Consider the following 14,367-nt stretch of genomic DNA (forward strand, 5'->3'; position numbering starts at 1 on the left):
ACACGTCGGATGGGGGTGCTAATGACACCATATCTCCTGTGTGTGCTGGAGGGGCAAGTGACATGTAGGATGGGTGTGGTAATACCCTCATCTCCTGTGTGTGCTGGAGGGGTCAGTGACATGGGATGGGGGTGGTAATGCCCCCAGTGCCCCGTCTGTCTGCAGGTGTAACTGAAAGAATGATTGGAGGGTGACCATGCCCCTCTGCCCCCATTTGTACTGTGGTTTTGGTCAAAGCAGGGAGTGGCAGAGGAATGGGAGCCTTTTGTCTTGTATTGGTGTCACACTCACATACTTGGGGTTGTCCAAACAGGAGTCCTTTACATCCATCTGTACATTTAACCCAGTCCAGCTCATTAGGACAGTGTGCAATGCAGCTCATATCTCCAGCCACACACATCCAGCTGAAATGGAGATAACACTTCCCTACCCCACAGAGGTGTAGGGCAATAAATATATTAAATACTGGGAGATGCCCAGATACTGCTGTGATGGGGTCTATATAAGTGCTTAGGGTTTTGTCTACACTTGGAACGCTGCAGCAGTGCACTGTAGAACTTCAGTGTAAATGCTTCCTGTGCTGACAGAAGGGGTTCTGCCACCAGCATAGGTATTCCACCTCCCCAGGAGGCAGTAGCTAGACTGATGGGAGAATTCTACTCTGTGAGTTAGGTCAGTTTAACTGTGTCTTTCAGGGTGTGGATTTTTGCACTCTGAGCGATGTGGTGATACTGAGCTAATTTCCTAGTGTAGACCAACCCTAACCAGATAGTAGAGGAAGGTTCAAGACTCCTCGCCTCCTCCCTGGGTCTGTTTCTTGGCAGTGGGCGGGGTTGGGAGTGAGTCCTCTCTCCCTTCTCCAAGCAGCAGTGACTCACTCTTTGTTACTCAGAAGGGGCCCTGGTACAGGAGGAATGGTTTGGGCTGTGGCCTTTATCACAAGGGAGTTACTTTTTTTTGAGAGGAGCTGAGGTCTCTAACACAATTATGGGATGAATGGAGACTGTTTCAGGGCTTTGATTCAGGAAGTGCCATGCAGGGGAGTCAGCCTTGCCACAGCAGCTGGATATGGACCTGATGCTAGTGCTGCTCCTTTTTTCCCCGTGCTTTCCCCTGTGTGGCAGCTGTTCCTGGTTCCGGTGCTAGTTCTGCGCCCCGCTGTGTGGTGGCTGTTCCTGGCACCAATCCAGATGCCAGCTCTGCTTCCCTGCTGCATGGCCCCTGCCCCTGGGCCCAGTACCAAGTCAGATGCACAGGAGCTGCAGCTGTGCAGTAACTGCATGATTTTATTTTTGTCTTTCAGACTCCAGCAGGCGAGTCTGGGTCTGGGAGCTCGAGGCGGGATGCCTCTTATTCACCGAGCAGCCAACAGGTGAGTCCAGACCCAACCCTGACAGTTAGGGGAAGGGCAAGAAAGTTTCAGTATGGGAGAATGGAATAGGAGGCCTCTTCTCTGCATTTTGATTACAAAATTAGAATGATATAAAATGAACACGCACACATTCAATGGATTAAAAGTGGGCTAACTGATAGGTCTCAAAATACAACTGGGAAATTGTCACTGAGCAGGTATGTTTCCAGTGGGGTCACACCAGGATTGATTCTTAGCCCTAGGCTATTTCACATTTTATCAATGACCTGGAAGAAAACATAAAATCATCGCTGATTAAAGTTTACAGATGACACAAATTGGGGGAGTGGTAAATAATGAAGAGGACAGGTCCTTGATTTAGAACTATGTGGATTTATTGGTAAACTGGGCATAAGCAAACAATACACATTTTAATATGACTAAATGTAAATGTTTACATCTAGGAACAAAGGCTATAGACAGGAAGGGGGACTTTATTCTGGGAAGTGGTGATTCTGAACAAGATTTGGGGATTGTGGTGGATAATCAGCTGAACTTGAGTTCCCAGTGTTATGCTGTGGCCAAAATAGCTAATGTGATCCTTGGATGTGTAAACAGGGGATTCTTCTTTGAGTGCTTGCTCATGTCGATTCCAGTTAGGTGTGTGCACGCTTTCTGCACAGTTGCTGGAAGGTTTTTCCCCAGTGGTACCCATAGGGTCAGCTCTGGAGCCTCTTGGAGTCACACCCTCATGGTGCCCTATAAAGGGCTCAGTCGACCCTCCGCCCCTTCAGTTCCTTCTTACTGCCTGTGACGGTCAGCTGGAAACTGTAGCCACTTGCTTTTCAAGGGTTCTGTTTTTTCCAGTGTTATCCTCTTTGTTTTGCCGTTAATTAGTGTTAATTGTTAGCCATTAAGTGATTAGCTTTAGATAAGATAGTTGTATTAGGCAGTTCACCTTAAGAGATCAGTCTATTCCCTTGAGGGGCATGGGCATGCCTCGGTCTCCTGGATTCAAATGGTGTGAGGCATGTAAAAAGCTCATGCTGAAGAGCATGTCTCAAGTGTCTGGATGATGCACCCCTGGGTGACCGTTGCAAAATCTGCAGAGACTTTCATCATGGAATGAAGGACAGGAGCCAAAGGTTAAAGATCCTCCTCATGGAGGTGGCTCTTTGTCCATCTCTGAGCCCGACAGAACCGGGGCCTACTACGTCCACCATGACCAGAAGTACACTGGCTTTAGTTCAGGACTCAGTGCCAATAAAGAATTCTGGCTTACAAGACCCTCGGCACCGTAAGGGGTCTCTGGCACCAAAGACCACTGCGGGCGCACGATACTGTTCACATTCCCTGGTCCCCAGAAAGAAGGAGAAGAGGACAGACAGGTGTTGCTCGCCTATGCCTAGAACTTCAGAGCATAAGAGCGTTTGTGGAGCGCGACCTGTGCCAGGCCACTTAGATGCCGCTCTGACGGCCACGGCCCCAGAGAAGGGTGCATTGAGTCCGACACTGATGAGCCCCCCACTCCCAGGGAGGAGGAAGAGGAGAACTTTACATCTACCCTCCACCCCAGAGACATTTGAAGTGGCCAGGGAACTCATTAAGAGCACGATGCTGCAACCTCTGTGGGCCCATGAAAGACCACCGGAGGCAGAAGCCCCAGTACCAGCGAAGCAGGCGGTACCATTGAAAGGAAAGCTGCTGATGCTGTCAGCCATTGCCTCGGCACCAAGGGGCACCACCACCACACCACTTAGGAGCAAGCGCTTGGGATCCGACTTGGGCGCGGAATACTCCACTTTGCACAGGAGCTGGCACTGGGACAGAGGACGGTACTAGAACTAGGTGCTGAACTAGGCCTTCTGATCAATGAATAAAAGTCAGTCCTGACCCCCATACAAAGGATAGAATTCATAGGGGCAGTTATAGACTTGAACCAAACCAGTGCTTTTCTTCCGGAGTCATGATTCTGGTCCATAATTTTCATCATAGAGGAGTGGAAACATTACCTCATGGTCACAGTTTAAAGCTGCCTGAGGCTGTTAGTCCACCTGGGGCCTGTACTTATGTGGTTCAGCACACCAGACTGTGCCTCAGACTTTTACAGATATGGCTTTCATCAGTCTGTCATACATCCCGGGATTGCCTAGACAAGATGGTTTCAATCCTGGCATCAGAGTTAGAAATCCTCCATTGGTGGTTAGACCAGTGTCAGGTATGTGCAGGAGTCCCATTTTCGAGGCTGTCTCCCACCCTGATCCGAGTGATAGATGCTTCAGACACAGGTTGGGTGGCCCATCTAGGTCACCTCAGGACCCAAGGGTTATGGTTGCAGGAAGATTTGTCCTCCCACATCAACGTGAGAGACCTAAGAGCAGTACATCTAGCCTCTCAAGCCTTCAAGGCTCATTTGAAGGGCAAATGCATCACTGTACTGACAGACAACACAACAATGATGTTCTGTATAATCAGATAGGGTGGCACTCACTTTTCTCTCCTATGTCAGGAATTCCTCGATCTATGGCACTTTTGCATAGACCACAAGATACATATTTAAAAAAAAACAAAAAAAAAAACAGCGAGAGTCCTGTAGCACTTTAAAGGCTAACATATTTAATTTCTGCAGGCATAAGCTTTCGTGGGCTGTAACCCACTTCGTCAGATGTAAGGAATAGAAATCAGATAGGACACTACGATACAAATAAAGGATGGTCACATTAATACCACCCTATACCAAAAACCAACTGACCAGAATACGTATCTTCATGCCTCCAGCTTCCACCCTGGACACATTACACAATCCATTGTCTACAGCCAAGCCTTGAGATACAACCGAATTTACTCCGATCCCTCAGACAGAGACAAACACCTACAGGATCTCCAAATTGACAGAGCCAAACGGGTACCCAGAAGTCACCTACTACAGGACAGACCCAACAAAGAAAACAACAGAACACCACTGGCCATCACCTACAGCCCTCAACTAAAATCTCTCCAACACATCATTAAGGATCTATAACATATCCTAGCACCCTCATTCACTCAAGCTGTGGGAGGTAGACCTATCCTTGCTTACAGACAGCCCCCCAACCTGAAGCAAATACTCACCAGCAACCATACACCATGCAAGAAGAACACTAACCCAGGAACCTATCCCCGCAACAAACCCTGTTGCCAGCTCTGCCCACACATCGACTCTAGGGACACCATCACAGGTCCTAACCAACTCAGCCACACCATAAGGAGCTCATTCACCTGCACATCTACTAATGTAATATCTGCCATCATGTGCCAGCAACGCCCCTCTGCCATGTGCATTGGCCAAACCAAACTGTCACTACGCAAAAGAATAAATGGACACAAATCAGACATAAAAAATGGTAACATCCATAAACCAGTCGGAGAGCACTTCAATCTCCCAGGAGACACTGTAGCTGACTTGAAAGTTGCCATACTTCAACAAAAAAACTTCAAAAACAGACTTCAGCGAGAAACTGCAGAGCTGGAACTCATCTGCAAACTTGACACAATCAAACTGGGTCTAAATAGGGACTTGGAATGGTTATCTCATTACAAGAAGTAATTGTCACTGTTCACACATTATCACCTCCTAATCAATGGTTGTGAATAGGCCCCAACTACTCTAACTGAATGGACTTTGCTTATACCTACCTTCTCCATTGTTGTTCCTTACCCTTGGATGTATATATATATATCTCCTATCTGATTTCTCTTCCTTACATCTGATGAAGTGGGTTACAGCCCATGAAAGCTTATGCCTGCAGAAATTAAATTTGTTAGTCTTTAAAGTGCTACAGGACTCTCGTTGTTTTTGCTGTATACAGCAAAAACATGGCTACCCCTCTGAAAGATACATACCTGCCTGGGTCACAGAACGTGTTTATGGACTACGTTAGCAGGGCAATATCTGCCCACGAGTGGTCTCTCCGCCCAGACATGGCAAACAATGTCTTCCGAAGGTGGGGGACTCCCAAGGTTGATCTGCTCACAACAAAGTCCAATAGGAAGTGCACATAGTTCTGCTCTTTCCAAAACCACAATCTGGGGTTGACCACAGATGCTTTCTTCATCCTATGGACGAGGCGCCTGTTCTATGCCTTTCCCCCGATAACTCTGGTGCACAAAGTCCTTCTAAAGGTCAGGAAGGACAGGTCAACCATAATCTTGGTAGCCCCAGCATGGCTGCGCCAGCACTGGTACGCCACTCTTCTCAGGCTGTTAGTGGAGGCCCCATCAGTCTCCCATTGGCACCAGAGCTGATTATTCAGGATCATGGCCGCCTTCGTCATCCGAACCTGCAGTTGCTACCCCTGACAGCATGGAAGCGCCATGGCTGAACCTGCAAGAAATGTAATGCTCAGAGTAGGTTAGGGAGATCCTCCTAGGAAGCAGAAAGCCCTCCACTAGGGCTACATATCTAGCAAAATGGAAGAGATTCTCTATCTGGTCCATGCAGAAAGGCGCTTTTCCGGAGAGGTTACCTATACCTTTCATCCTGGACTACCTGTTACATTTTAAACATCAAGGTCTTTCGGTAAGGTCCACTTAGCTGCAATGTCAGCTTCTCATCCATGGGTGGCTGGCTGCTTGAACTTTGTGAACCATACAGTAAGTCGCTTCCTCAAGGTTGACAGGTTGTTTCCTCAAACTCGCTAGCCCAATGGGATCTTAAATTAGTGCCGTCAACATTAATGAAACCACTGTTTGAGCCACTGGCAACATGCTCCCTTCTGTGCCTGTCATGGAAGGTGGCCTTCCTAGTGGGCATTATGTCAGACAGAAGAGTTTCGGAATTTAAAGCCCTGACGTCAGAACCCCCTTATATAGTCTTTTTCAAAGACAAGATTCATCTATGACCACATCCAGCCTTTCTCCCAAAGGTGATTTCATAGTTCCATTCAAACCAGGACATTTTTCTCCTGGTTTTCTACCCCAAACCGCATGCTAATGCACAGGAACAGAGACTTCACACTCTGGACGGTAGGAAGGCATTAGCTTTCTATATTGAAAGAACAAAACCGTTCAGGAAGACATCGCAGCTTTTTGTAGCTGTGGCAGATAGAATGAAGGGCCTCCCCGTCTCCTCCCAAAGGATTTAGTCATGGATTCCGTCTTGCATCAAGGCGTGTTATGACCTGGCAAAGGGCCTGTTCCAGCACTGACAGCCCACTCCAAAAGGGCCTAGATAACCTCAACAGTTTTCTTAGCTCAAGTCCCAATTCAGGACATTTGTAGGACAGCAACATGGTCTTCCATCCACATCTTCGTGGTGCACTATGCCATTATTCACCAAGCCAGAGACGATGCAGCAGTTGGTAGAGTGGTACTAAAATCAGTGTTCTGTTGAACTCTGACCCCGCCGTCCATGGGATTGCTCACAAATCACCTAATTGGAATCGACATGAACAAGCACTCGAAGAAGAGACTGTTACTAACCTTCCGTAACTGTTGTTCTTCAAGAGGTGTTGCTCATGTTCATTCCAAGACCCACCCATCTACCCCTTTGTCAGAGTCTACCAGCAAGAAGGAACTGAGTGGGCGGAGGTTGGCTGAGCCCTTTATAGGGCATCCAACCCTATGGGTACTGTTGGGGAAAAACCTTCCAGCAACTGTGCATGAGTCGTGCACACATCTAATTGGAATTGGACATGAGCAACATATCTTGAAGAACAACAGTTACAAAGGTTAGTAGCCGTTCTATCTTAAAGAGGAGTAAAGAGGTTATTTTACCCCTGTATTTGGCATTGGTATGACCACTGCTGGAATACTGTGTTCAGTTCTGGTGACCACAGTTCAAGAAGGGTATTGATACATTGAAGAGGGGTCAAAGAAGAGCCACAAGAATGATTAAAGGGATACAAAACATTCCTTATAGTGATAGATGCAATACGCTCAATCTGTTTAGTTTAACAAAAAGGTTAAGGGATAATTTGCTTACAGTCTATAAGTATTCCTGAGGGATACATATTTAATAATGGGCTCTTCATTCTAGCAGAGAAAGGTATAAGATGATCCAATGACTGGAAGTTGAAGCTAGACAAATTCAGACTGGAAGTAAGGTGTACATTTTTAACAGAGTAATTAACTTTTGGACCAATGTATGAAGGGTCATGGTGGATTCTCCATCACTGACAATTTTTAAATTAAGATTGGTTGCTTTTCTAAAAGATCTGTTCTAGGAATTATTTTGGGGGAGTTCTGTGTTGTACAGAAGGTCAGCCTAGACTATCATAATGGTCCCCTCTCGCCGTGGAGACTATGAAATCCTTCTCAATCCCAGTCATTATTTTGTATCTTTCTATCATGGCTTCTATTAGTCATCTCCTTTGTCAGGTAAATAATCCTAACCTTTTCAAACTCTCTTTTTATGAGAGTTTTTCCAGGCCTCCAATCATTCCCTACATCCATCTTTGATCCCCTTTGATTTCTGATGGTTCCTTTTTTGGATGTGCTGATCAGTGTGGGGTGCAGAGTGTAAAGGGATGTTGTGCCATCCATTTATTTAAGAGCATTAGAATAGTCTCCAGCCTGTTCACTTTGCGTCAGGACTTCAGCAGCTGCACATTCCTGTGACCAACAGTGTCTATTGGGGGGCGTGCCTATGCCTCAAGTGTCCTCATTCCCATGCCCAAGGGCATCAAGTGTGGGGCAACCCCAACTGTTCTGTCTCGTCAGAGTTTCCGAGCGTCTTTGTTCACTGTGCGGATTATCCATTGTTTTGTAAATAGTTGTAAATAGCTATGTTCTTAGCAGTTAGTGATTAGTGTTAGTTTGGTTTTGATAGTGTTCCTTTTCTTTTTAATGAGAAGGAATCTTTTTTGTTGTTCTTCTAGCGATAGCGTAGATGTGCATGCACTCCATGCACCTGAGACCAGAAGAATTTAGCTAGCAGTTTCCACTGTTCCATGCCTGCATGCTTTGAACTGAGGGTATAGGGGACAGTGCAGACCAATTGGAAAGGAATTCCAGTTCCTTTCTACTTGATGGACTCTCTTCAGTGTATGCAGCAATAGCTAGCTTCTTCAGCCTCGAACTATAATATTCACCTCAATATAATAATCACTTCAATCCCTGGAAAAATCCTGGAGCAGGTCCTCAAGGAATCCATTTTAAGGCACTTGGAAGAGAGGAAGGTGATCAGGAACAGTCAGCATGGATTCACCAAGGGAAAGTTATGCCTGACCAACCTGATTGCTTTCTGTGAAGTGGTGACTGGCTCTGTGGATATGGGGAAAGAGGTGGACGTGATATACCTTGACTTTAGCAAAGCTTTTGATACGGTCTCTCACAGTATTCTTATCAGCAAGTTAAAGAAGTATGGGTTGGATGAATGGACTATACAATGGATAGAGAACTAGCTGGAGCATAGTGCTCAACGAGTAGTGATAAATGGCTTCATGTCTAGCTGGCAGCCGATCATTAATGATCTGGAGGATGGAGTAGATTGCACCCTCAGCAAGTTTGCAGATGACACTAAGCTGGGGGGAGTGGTAGATACCCTGGAAGGTAGGGATAGGATATAGAAGGACCTAAACAAACTGGAGGATTGGGCCAAAAGAAATCTGATGAGGTTCAACAAGAACAAGTGCAGAGTCCTGCACTTAGGACGGAAGAATCCCATGCACAGCTACAGACTGGGGACCGACGAGCTAGGCAGCAGTTCTGCAGAAAAGGACCTGGGTGTAACAGTGAATAAGAAGCTGGATATGAGTCAGCAGTGTGCCCTGGTTGCCAAGAAGGCTAATAGCATATTGGGCTGCATTAGTAGGAGCATTGCCAGCAGATCGTGGGAAATGATTATTCCCCTCTATTCGGCATTGGTGAGGATACATTTGGAGTATTGTGTCCAGTTTTGGCCCCCCACTACAAAAAGGATGTGGAGAAGTTGGAGAGAGTCCAGCGGAGGGCAACAAAAATGATTAGGGGACTGGAGCACAAGACTTATGAGGAGAGGCTGTGGGAACTAGGCTTGTTTAGTCTGCAGAAGAGAAGAATGAGGGGGGGGATTTGATAGCAGCCTTTAACTACCTGAAAGAGGGCTCCAGGGAGGATGGGGCTAGGCTGTTCTCAGTGGTGGCAGGTGACAGAACAAGGAACAACGGTCTCAAGTTGCAGTGTGGGGAGGTCTTGGTTGGACATTAGGAAAAAGTTTTTCACTAGGAGGGTGGTGAAGCACTGGAATGGGTTAGCTAGGGAGGTAGTGGAATCTCCATCTTTAGAGGTTTTTAAGCTGCGGCTTGACAAAACCCTCGCTGGGATTATTTAGCTGAGGTTAGTCCTGCTTTGAGCAGGGGGTTGGACTAGATACCTCCTGAGGTCCCTTGCAACTCTATGATTCTATGATTTTGTAAAATATTTTAGACATAATTTTAGGTAGTTTTAAGTTTTATAGTTAGCTATGCATAGTGAAGTAGATAGGGCCTTGGAGTCCCTTTCTCCCCCTCCTCCCTGCCTATGAGGGGTGATTAGTATGCTCAAAATCCCTGGATTCAGGAACTGTATTTCCTGTACCCAGCCTTCCCAATCAGTGACAACTGCCTCAGGTGCCTGTGCTGCCTTGGGAAGCTCACACTCCCTTGAAGTGCAACATTTGCTGATGCTTCCTAAACCAAACTCATTAAGCCCTTGAGTACAGGCTTTGGAGATTCCTAATGGATTGTGCTATAAGGCCCTAATCTAACCCAGGGCTGTCAGATGCCCCTGTCTATCAGTCAGAGACACCAAGTAGTACTCCTATGAGCACAATGATTTCTGGCACTGATACTCTCAGAATTAGAGCTAAGGACTCCTCCAAAAAGGAGCACAAGGAGAGTAAGAAACAAACTCATCAGAAGCAATCCTCCTCATCCAAAAAGAGAACCTCTTTGACAACTCCTTCCAAGCTGGGTGAACTCTGCACCTGTAGGAGTTTCAGGAGCACACAAGAACCATGGTACCAGCTATCCACCCCCAAAGAATAAGTCTGTCCTAAAATTAGTGGGATTTACAGAGGTGGGATAGTCCACAGTACACAATTTGCTCTGACAGTACCAGCCTGCCTTGAAAAGAACTAGTTGGCACCAAATACTCTAACAAAGCTGACCCTACTGGCATGGAGAGAAAGGAGTCCTCCTCACTCTCTGGTGCTTGGCAATAGATGTATTACATCTGAGGATATTTTTATCCTCTCGGATCTGGAATTTCCAATTCTATCAGATCCAGTCCTGACAAGGGAGATCCTTACTCCATCAGTCCCAGAAATGCAAATAAGGGGGAGTCACTCCTCTAGATTTTTTACTAGTAGGGATATATATATTCCTAGTAAAGATATACAAACCATGGGATTGGAGGCTACATCGTCTTCTTCAGATGAATCGGACATTACTATGAGATCATTACCACTTCCACCAATAAGGACTTAGACTAGATAAAGGATCCAAGGTTTCCTGGGTTCCATCCCGATTGCATAGACAGGATTATGTATTTCAGGAACCATGATGTTCTGCTCTCCAAGGTCACTCTATATCCTTTCCCTACCCTCTTAGCATATCCACCTCTCCCCAGAGCTTAGTGTCATCCGTGAAGTTACCGAGGGTGCAATACACCGCATCATCCAAATCATTAATGAAGATGTTGCATTAGTAGGAGCATTGCCAGCAGATCGAGGGAAGTGATTATTCCCCTCTATTTGGCACTGGTGAGTCCTCATTTGGAGTACTGTGTCCAGTTTTGGGCCCCCCACTACAGGAAGGATGTGGACAAATTCGAGAGAGTCCAGCAGAGGACAACAAAAATTATTAGGGGGCTGGAAAACATGACTTATGAGGAGAGGCTGAGGGAACTACGCTTGTTTAGTCTTCAGAAGAGAAGAATGAGGGAGGATTTGATAGCAGCCTTTAATTACCTGACAGGGGGTTCCAGGGAGGATGGAGCTAGGCTGTTCTCAGTGGTGGCAGATGGCAGAACTAGGAGCAATGGTCTTAAGTTGCAGTAGGGGAGGTCTAGGTTGGATAGTAGGAAAAACATTTTCACTAGGAGGGTGGTGAAGCAGGGGAATGGTGGTGGAATGTCCATCTTTAGAGGTTTTTAAGCTGCGGCTTGACAAAGCCCTGGCTGGGATGATTTAGTTGAGGTTTGTCCTGCTTTGAGTAGGGGATTGGACTAGATAACCTCCTGAGGTCCCTTCCAACTCTAATCTTCTATGATTCTATGAAAACCGTTGAGCAAGTTCTTCTCAGATCATCATGAGTGGTCACTATATCCAGACATGGATAGATCCATCTTCCAGCTGTAGGTGACTCCCCAAGTAGACATGTTGGCAACAAAGGCCAAGAGAAAATGTAATTAGTTTAGCCTGGATTTGTTGATGGCTGTATTCCTGCTATCCTGGAAGAACTCCCTTCTGTATGCCTTCCCTCTGATTCTGTTACTGCCCAGAGTCTGGTCTAAGACAATGCTCACCTTATACTTATAGCACCAGCATGACCTCGGCAATATGGGTGCTTGACCTTGCTAATGTTGTCAGTCAGACCTCCACTCTCTCTCCCTTGGCTCCTGATGTGCTTTCCAAGGGCCATGGGCTCCTGCTTTACCCCAGCCTGCAAGCTCTCCACTTCAGAGTGGCTGCTTCAGTTAATACTGTTGGAAAGGGCTTGCTCTAAAGATGTACATGAAGTATTTCTGTATAGTAGATCTGCAACTGGGGGTACTTATCTGGACAAATGGAAGTGTGTTTTTTCCATCTGGTCCCAACAGAAGGGTGTTCCTCCAGAGCAGGCTTCCATCAATCACGTATTGGACTATCTTTTGCACCGAAACATCAGGGTTTGACAGTTAGCGCTGCCAAAGTACATTTGGCAGCTGTTTCTGCATTTCACCCCTTGTGTATAATATATCTCTTTTCCAGGGTATTTTCAGGGTATTTGCAAAGCAGCAACTTGATCATTAGTCCACTCCTTTGCTATTCGATATGCCGCTTCCCATCAGTCCAGGAACGATGCTAGTTTCAGATGAGTTATTCTGCATTCACTGTTCAAGTAGACTCCTGGCCCATCTCCAGGATAATCTGCATGTGAGTCACCTGCAGTGGAATAGACATGTGCAATCACTGAAAGAAGAAATGTTTTTCTTGGCGCGCTGGTCCCTATGTGTGTTCCACATATTGGGATATGCATGCACACTATGCACCCAACTACAGAAATTTTAACAAGCAGTGTCTGTTGACTCTCACATGTGCAGTAGATCTCCTCATGCACCCAAGCTAGGGTATGAGAGCCAGTATGTGATGATGCCCCCTCAGTTCCTTTTTACTACCTTGTGTCCTGTGTCGAAATCCAGTGTCCTCTACTGTGTCAGCCTTTCTGAAAACCTGTCAATAAAATTGTAAATAGTTATTCTTCTTTGAGTGTTTGCTCATCTCCATTCCATTGTAGGTGTGTGCACGCCTTTGTGCACGGTTATCAGAACTTTTTTTCCCTTTAGCAGTACCCGTAGGGCCGGCTTTGGCGCCCCGGGAGCCCGCGCACATGCCGCGGTATATGAGATGCTGCTGGCCCTACGCCCCCTCAGTTCCTTCTTTCTGCCTGTGACAGTTGCTGGAACTGCTTCGGCTTGCATCTTAAGTGCTCTCTCCCTTTTGTTCTCCTTAATCGTTTGTTGTTCGTCTTAGTTAGGTAGATTAGATGTTAAGTGTTGTTAATAGTTGTAATTAGTCACTTAGGATAGTCCCAGCTGGGACTTTGCCAGGAGCTGGGCATGCCCCAGTGACCGGGCTTCAAACCGTGCACCTCCTATGGGAAGGCCTTTCTGCTGAGCAACCCCCATGATAGTTGCCTAAAGTGCCTGGGGGAATGACAAATGCAAAATTTGTAAGACTTTCAGACCTCAGACCCAAAAAGACAGGGAGATCCACTTGAAAGCCTTACTAATGGAGGCAGCACTCAGACCGGCCTCCAAACCAATCCGTTCTACTTTGGTACTGAGCGTGGCATCGGTGCAGAGTGCATGGTCAGCACTGGCTCCGCCTCGGCACCGGACTTTTTCCTCTCTGTCGAGGAAGAAGCAGTGAAAGCAGCACACAGAGCAGGGTCGCTCCCCTGCACTGTCCAAGGAAGTGGGATCGAGCACAGGGCCGCACCGAAGCCAGACAGTGGAGACTCACTCGCTCGCTGCTGCTGGAGCCTATGTCTCCAACCAGAGAGCCACCCCTGACTTCTGGGAGGGCGTCTCTGCACCTGCCAGTGCCATCAACACCAGAGATGTTTCAGGCGGCACAGACCTTGTTGGCTTTGCCCATGCCGCCCACGTGCCAGTCTCTGCCCAGAGAGAAGGGGCCAGTGTCACGGGAAGTCCGCATTGGGACCCCTGGTTGGCTCAGGCGATCCCCGGAGTGGGGAGGAAGATCTCCAGCAACCTGGTCGCCCTGGATGGAGGGGTTGCCGTGGCGCCACTCCCCCAGAACTCGCTCCAGGCCACGGTTGCTGGAGCACCCTGCATTGGCAGGGCACGGAGCGAGGTTGCCCTCCTGGCACCAGTCATGATCCCTGGCACCAGACGAAGTTTTTGCCCAGGAGCGGCATCTGTCTGAGTTGCCTGCAGGAGGCCACTATCCAGAGGGAAGTCAGCACCGCTCCCACTCCCCAGCACTGAGGAGTTCACCCGCACCGGTGTGGTGCAGAACCCAGTTCTGGAGGCTCACTCAGCGCCGAGCGGGAAGCGGCGCCGTAAGTCATCGGTGCCCAGGTGCTGCTTAGGGCACTCCAGTTCGCAGTTGGAGCATGGTTCCTTGTGTCGACACCAGTTGCTGCACCGGCACTGGGTCTCATCATCATCATGATCAACGACTCTGAGAGGCCGTTCTTCAGAGCACCGGAGCACCCACACATAATATTTTACTTGTTCCACAGCTTCTCTGCTGCTGCATTTCAACACTTTACCTCTTGTCCCTTTACCAAGATGCACCCACTTTGTCTTTTTGGCATTATAGCAAAAGTGTAAACAAACCAAGACTGCTG

At 47.3% G+C, this 14,367-nt stretch overlaps 1 protein-coding gene across 23 annotated transcripts in view; it reads left to right on the plus strand.

Moving 5' to 3' along the window:
• The window catches only part of SCRIB (scribble planar cell polarity protein), a 216,294-nt gene that overhangs the window by 130,395 nt on the left and 71,532 nt on the right, over nt 1-14,367 (plus strand). For all 23 annotated transcript variants that reach the window (XR_010922039.1, XM_067560190.1, XM_067560200.1 and 20 more), the window contains one exon: nt 1,304-1,372. Coding sequence is in view for 22 of the 23 variants with exons in the window: in XM_067560190.1 (XP_067416291.1) it covers nt 1,304-1,372 (69 nt within the window). In the remaining variant the exon portion in view is untranslated. The remainder of the gene's footprint in view (nt 1-1,303; nt 1,373-14,367) is intronic.

This window comes from Emydura macquarii, unplaced genomic scaffold, assembly GCF_026122565.2.
Source record: "Emydura macquarii macquarii isolate MOO-44397 ecotype Brisbane River unplaced genomic scaffold, CSIRO-AGI_Emac_v2 contig_2246, whole genome shotgun sequence".
NCBI classification, from domain to species: Eukaryota; Metazoa; Chordata; order Testudines; family Chelidae; genus Emydura; species Emydura macquarii.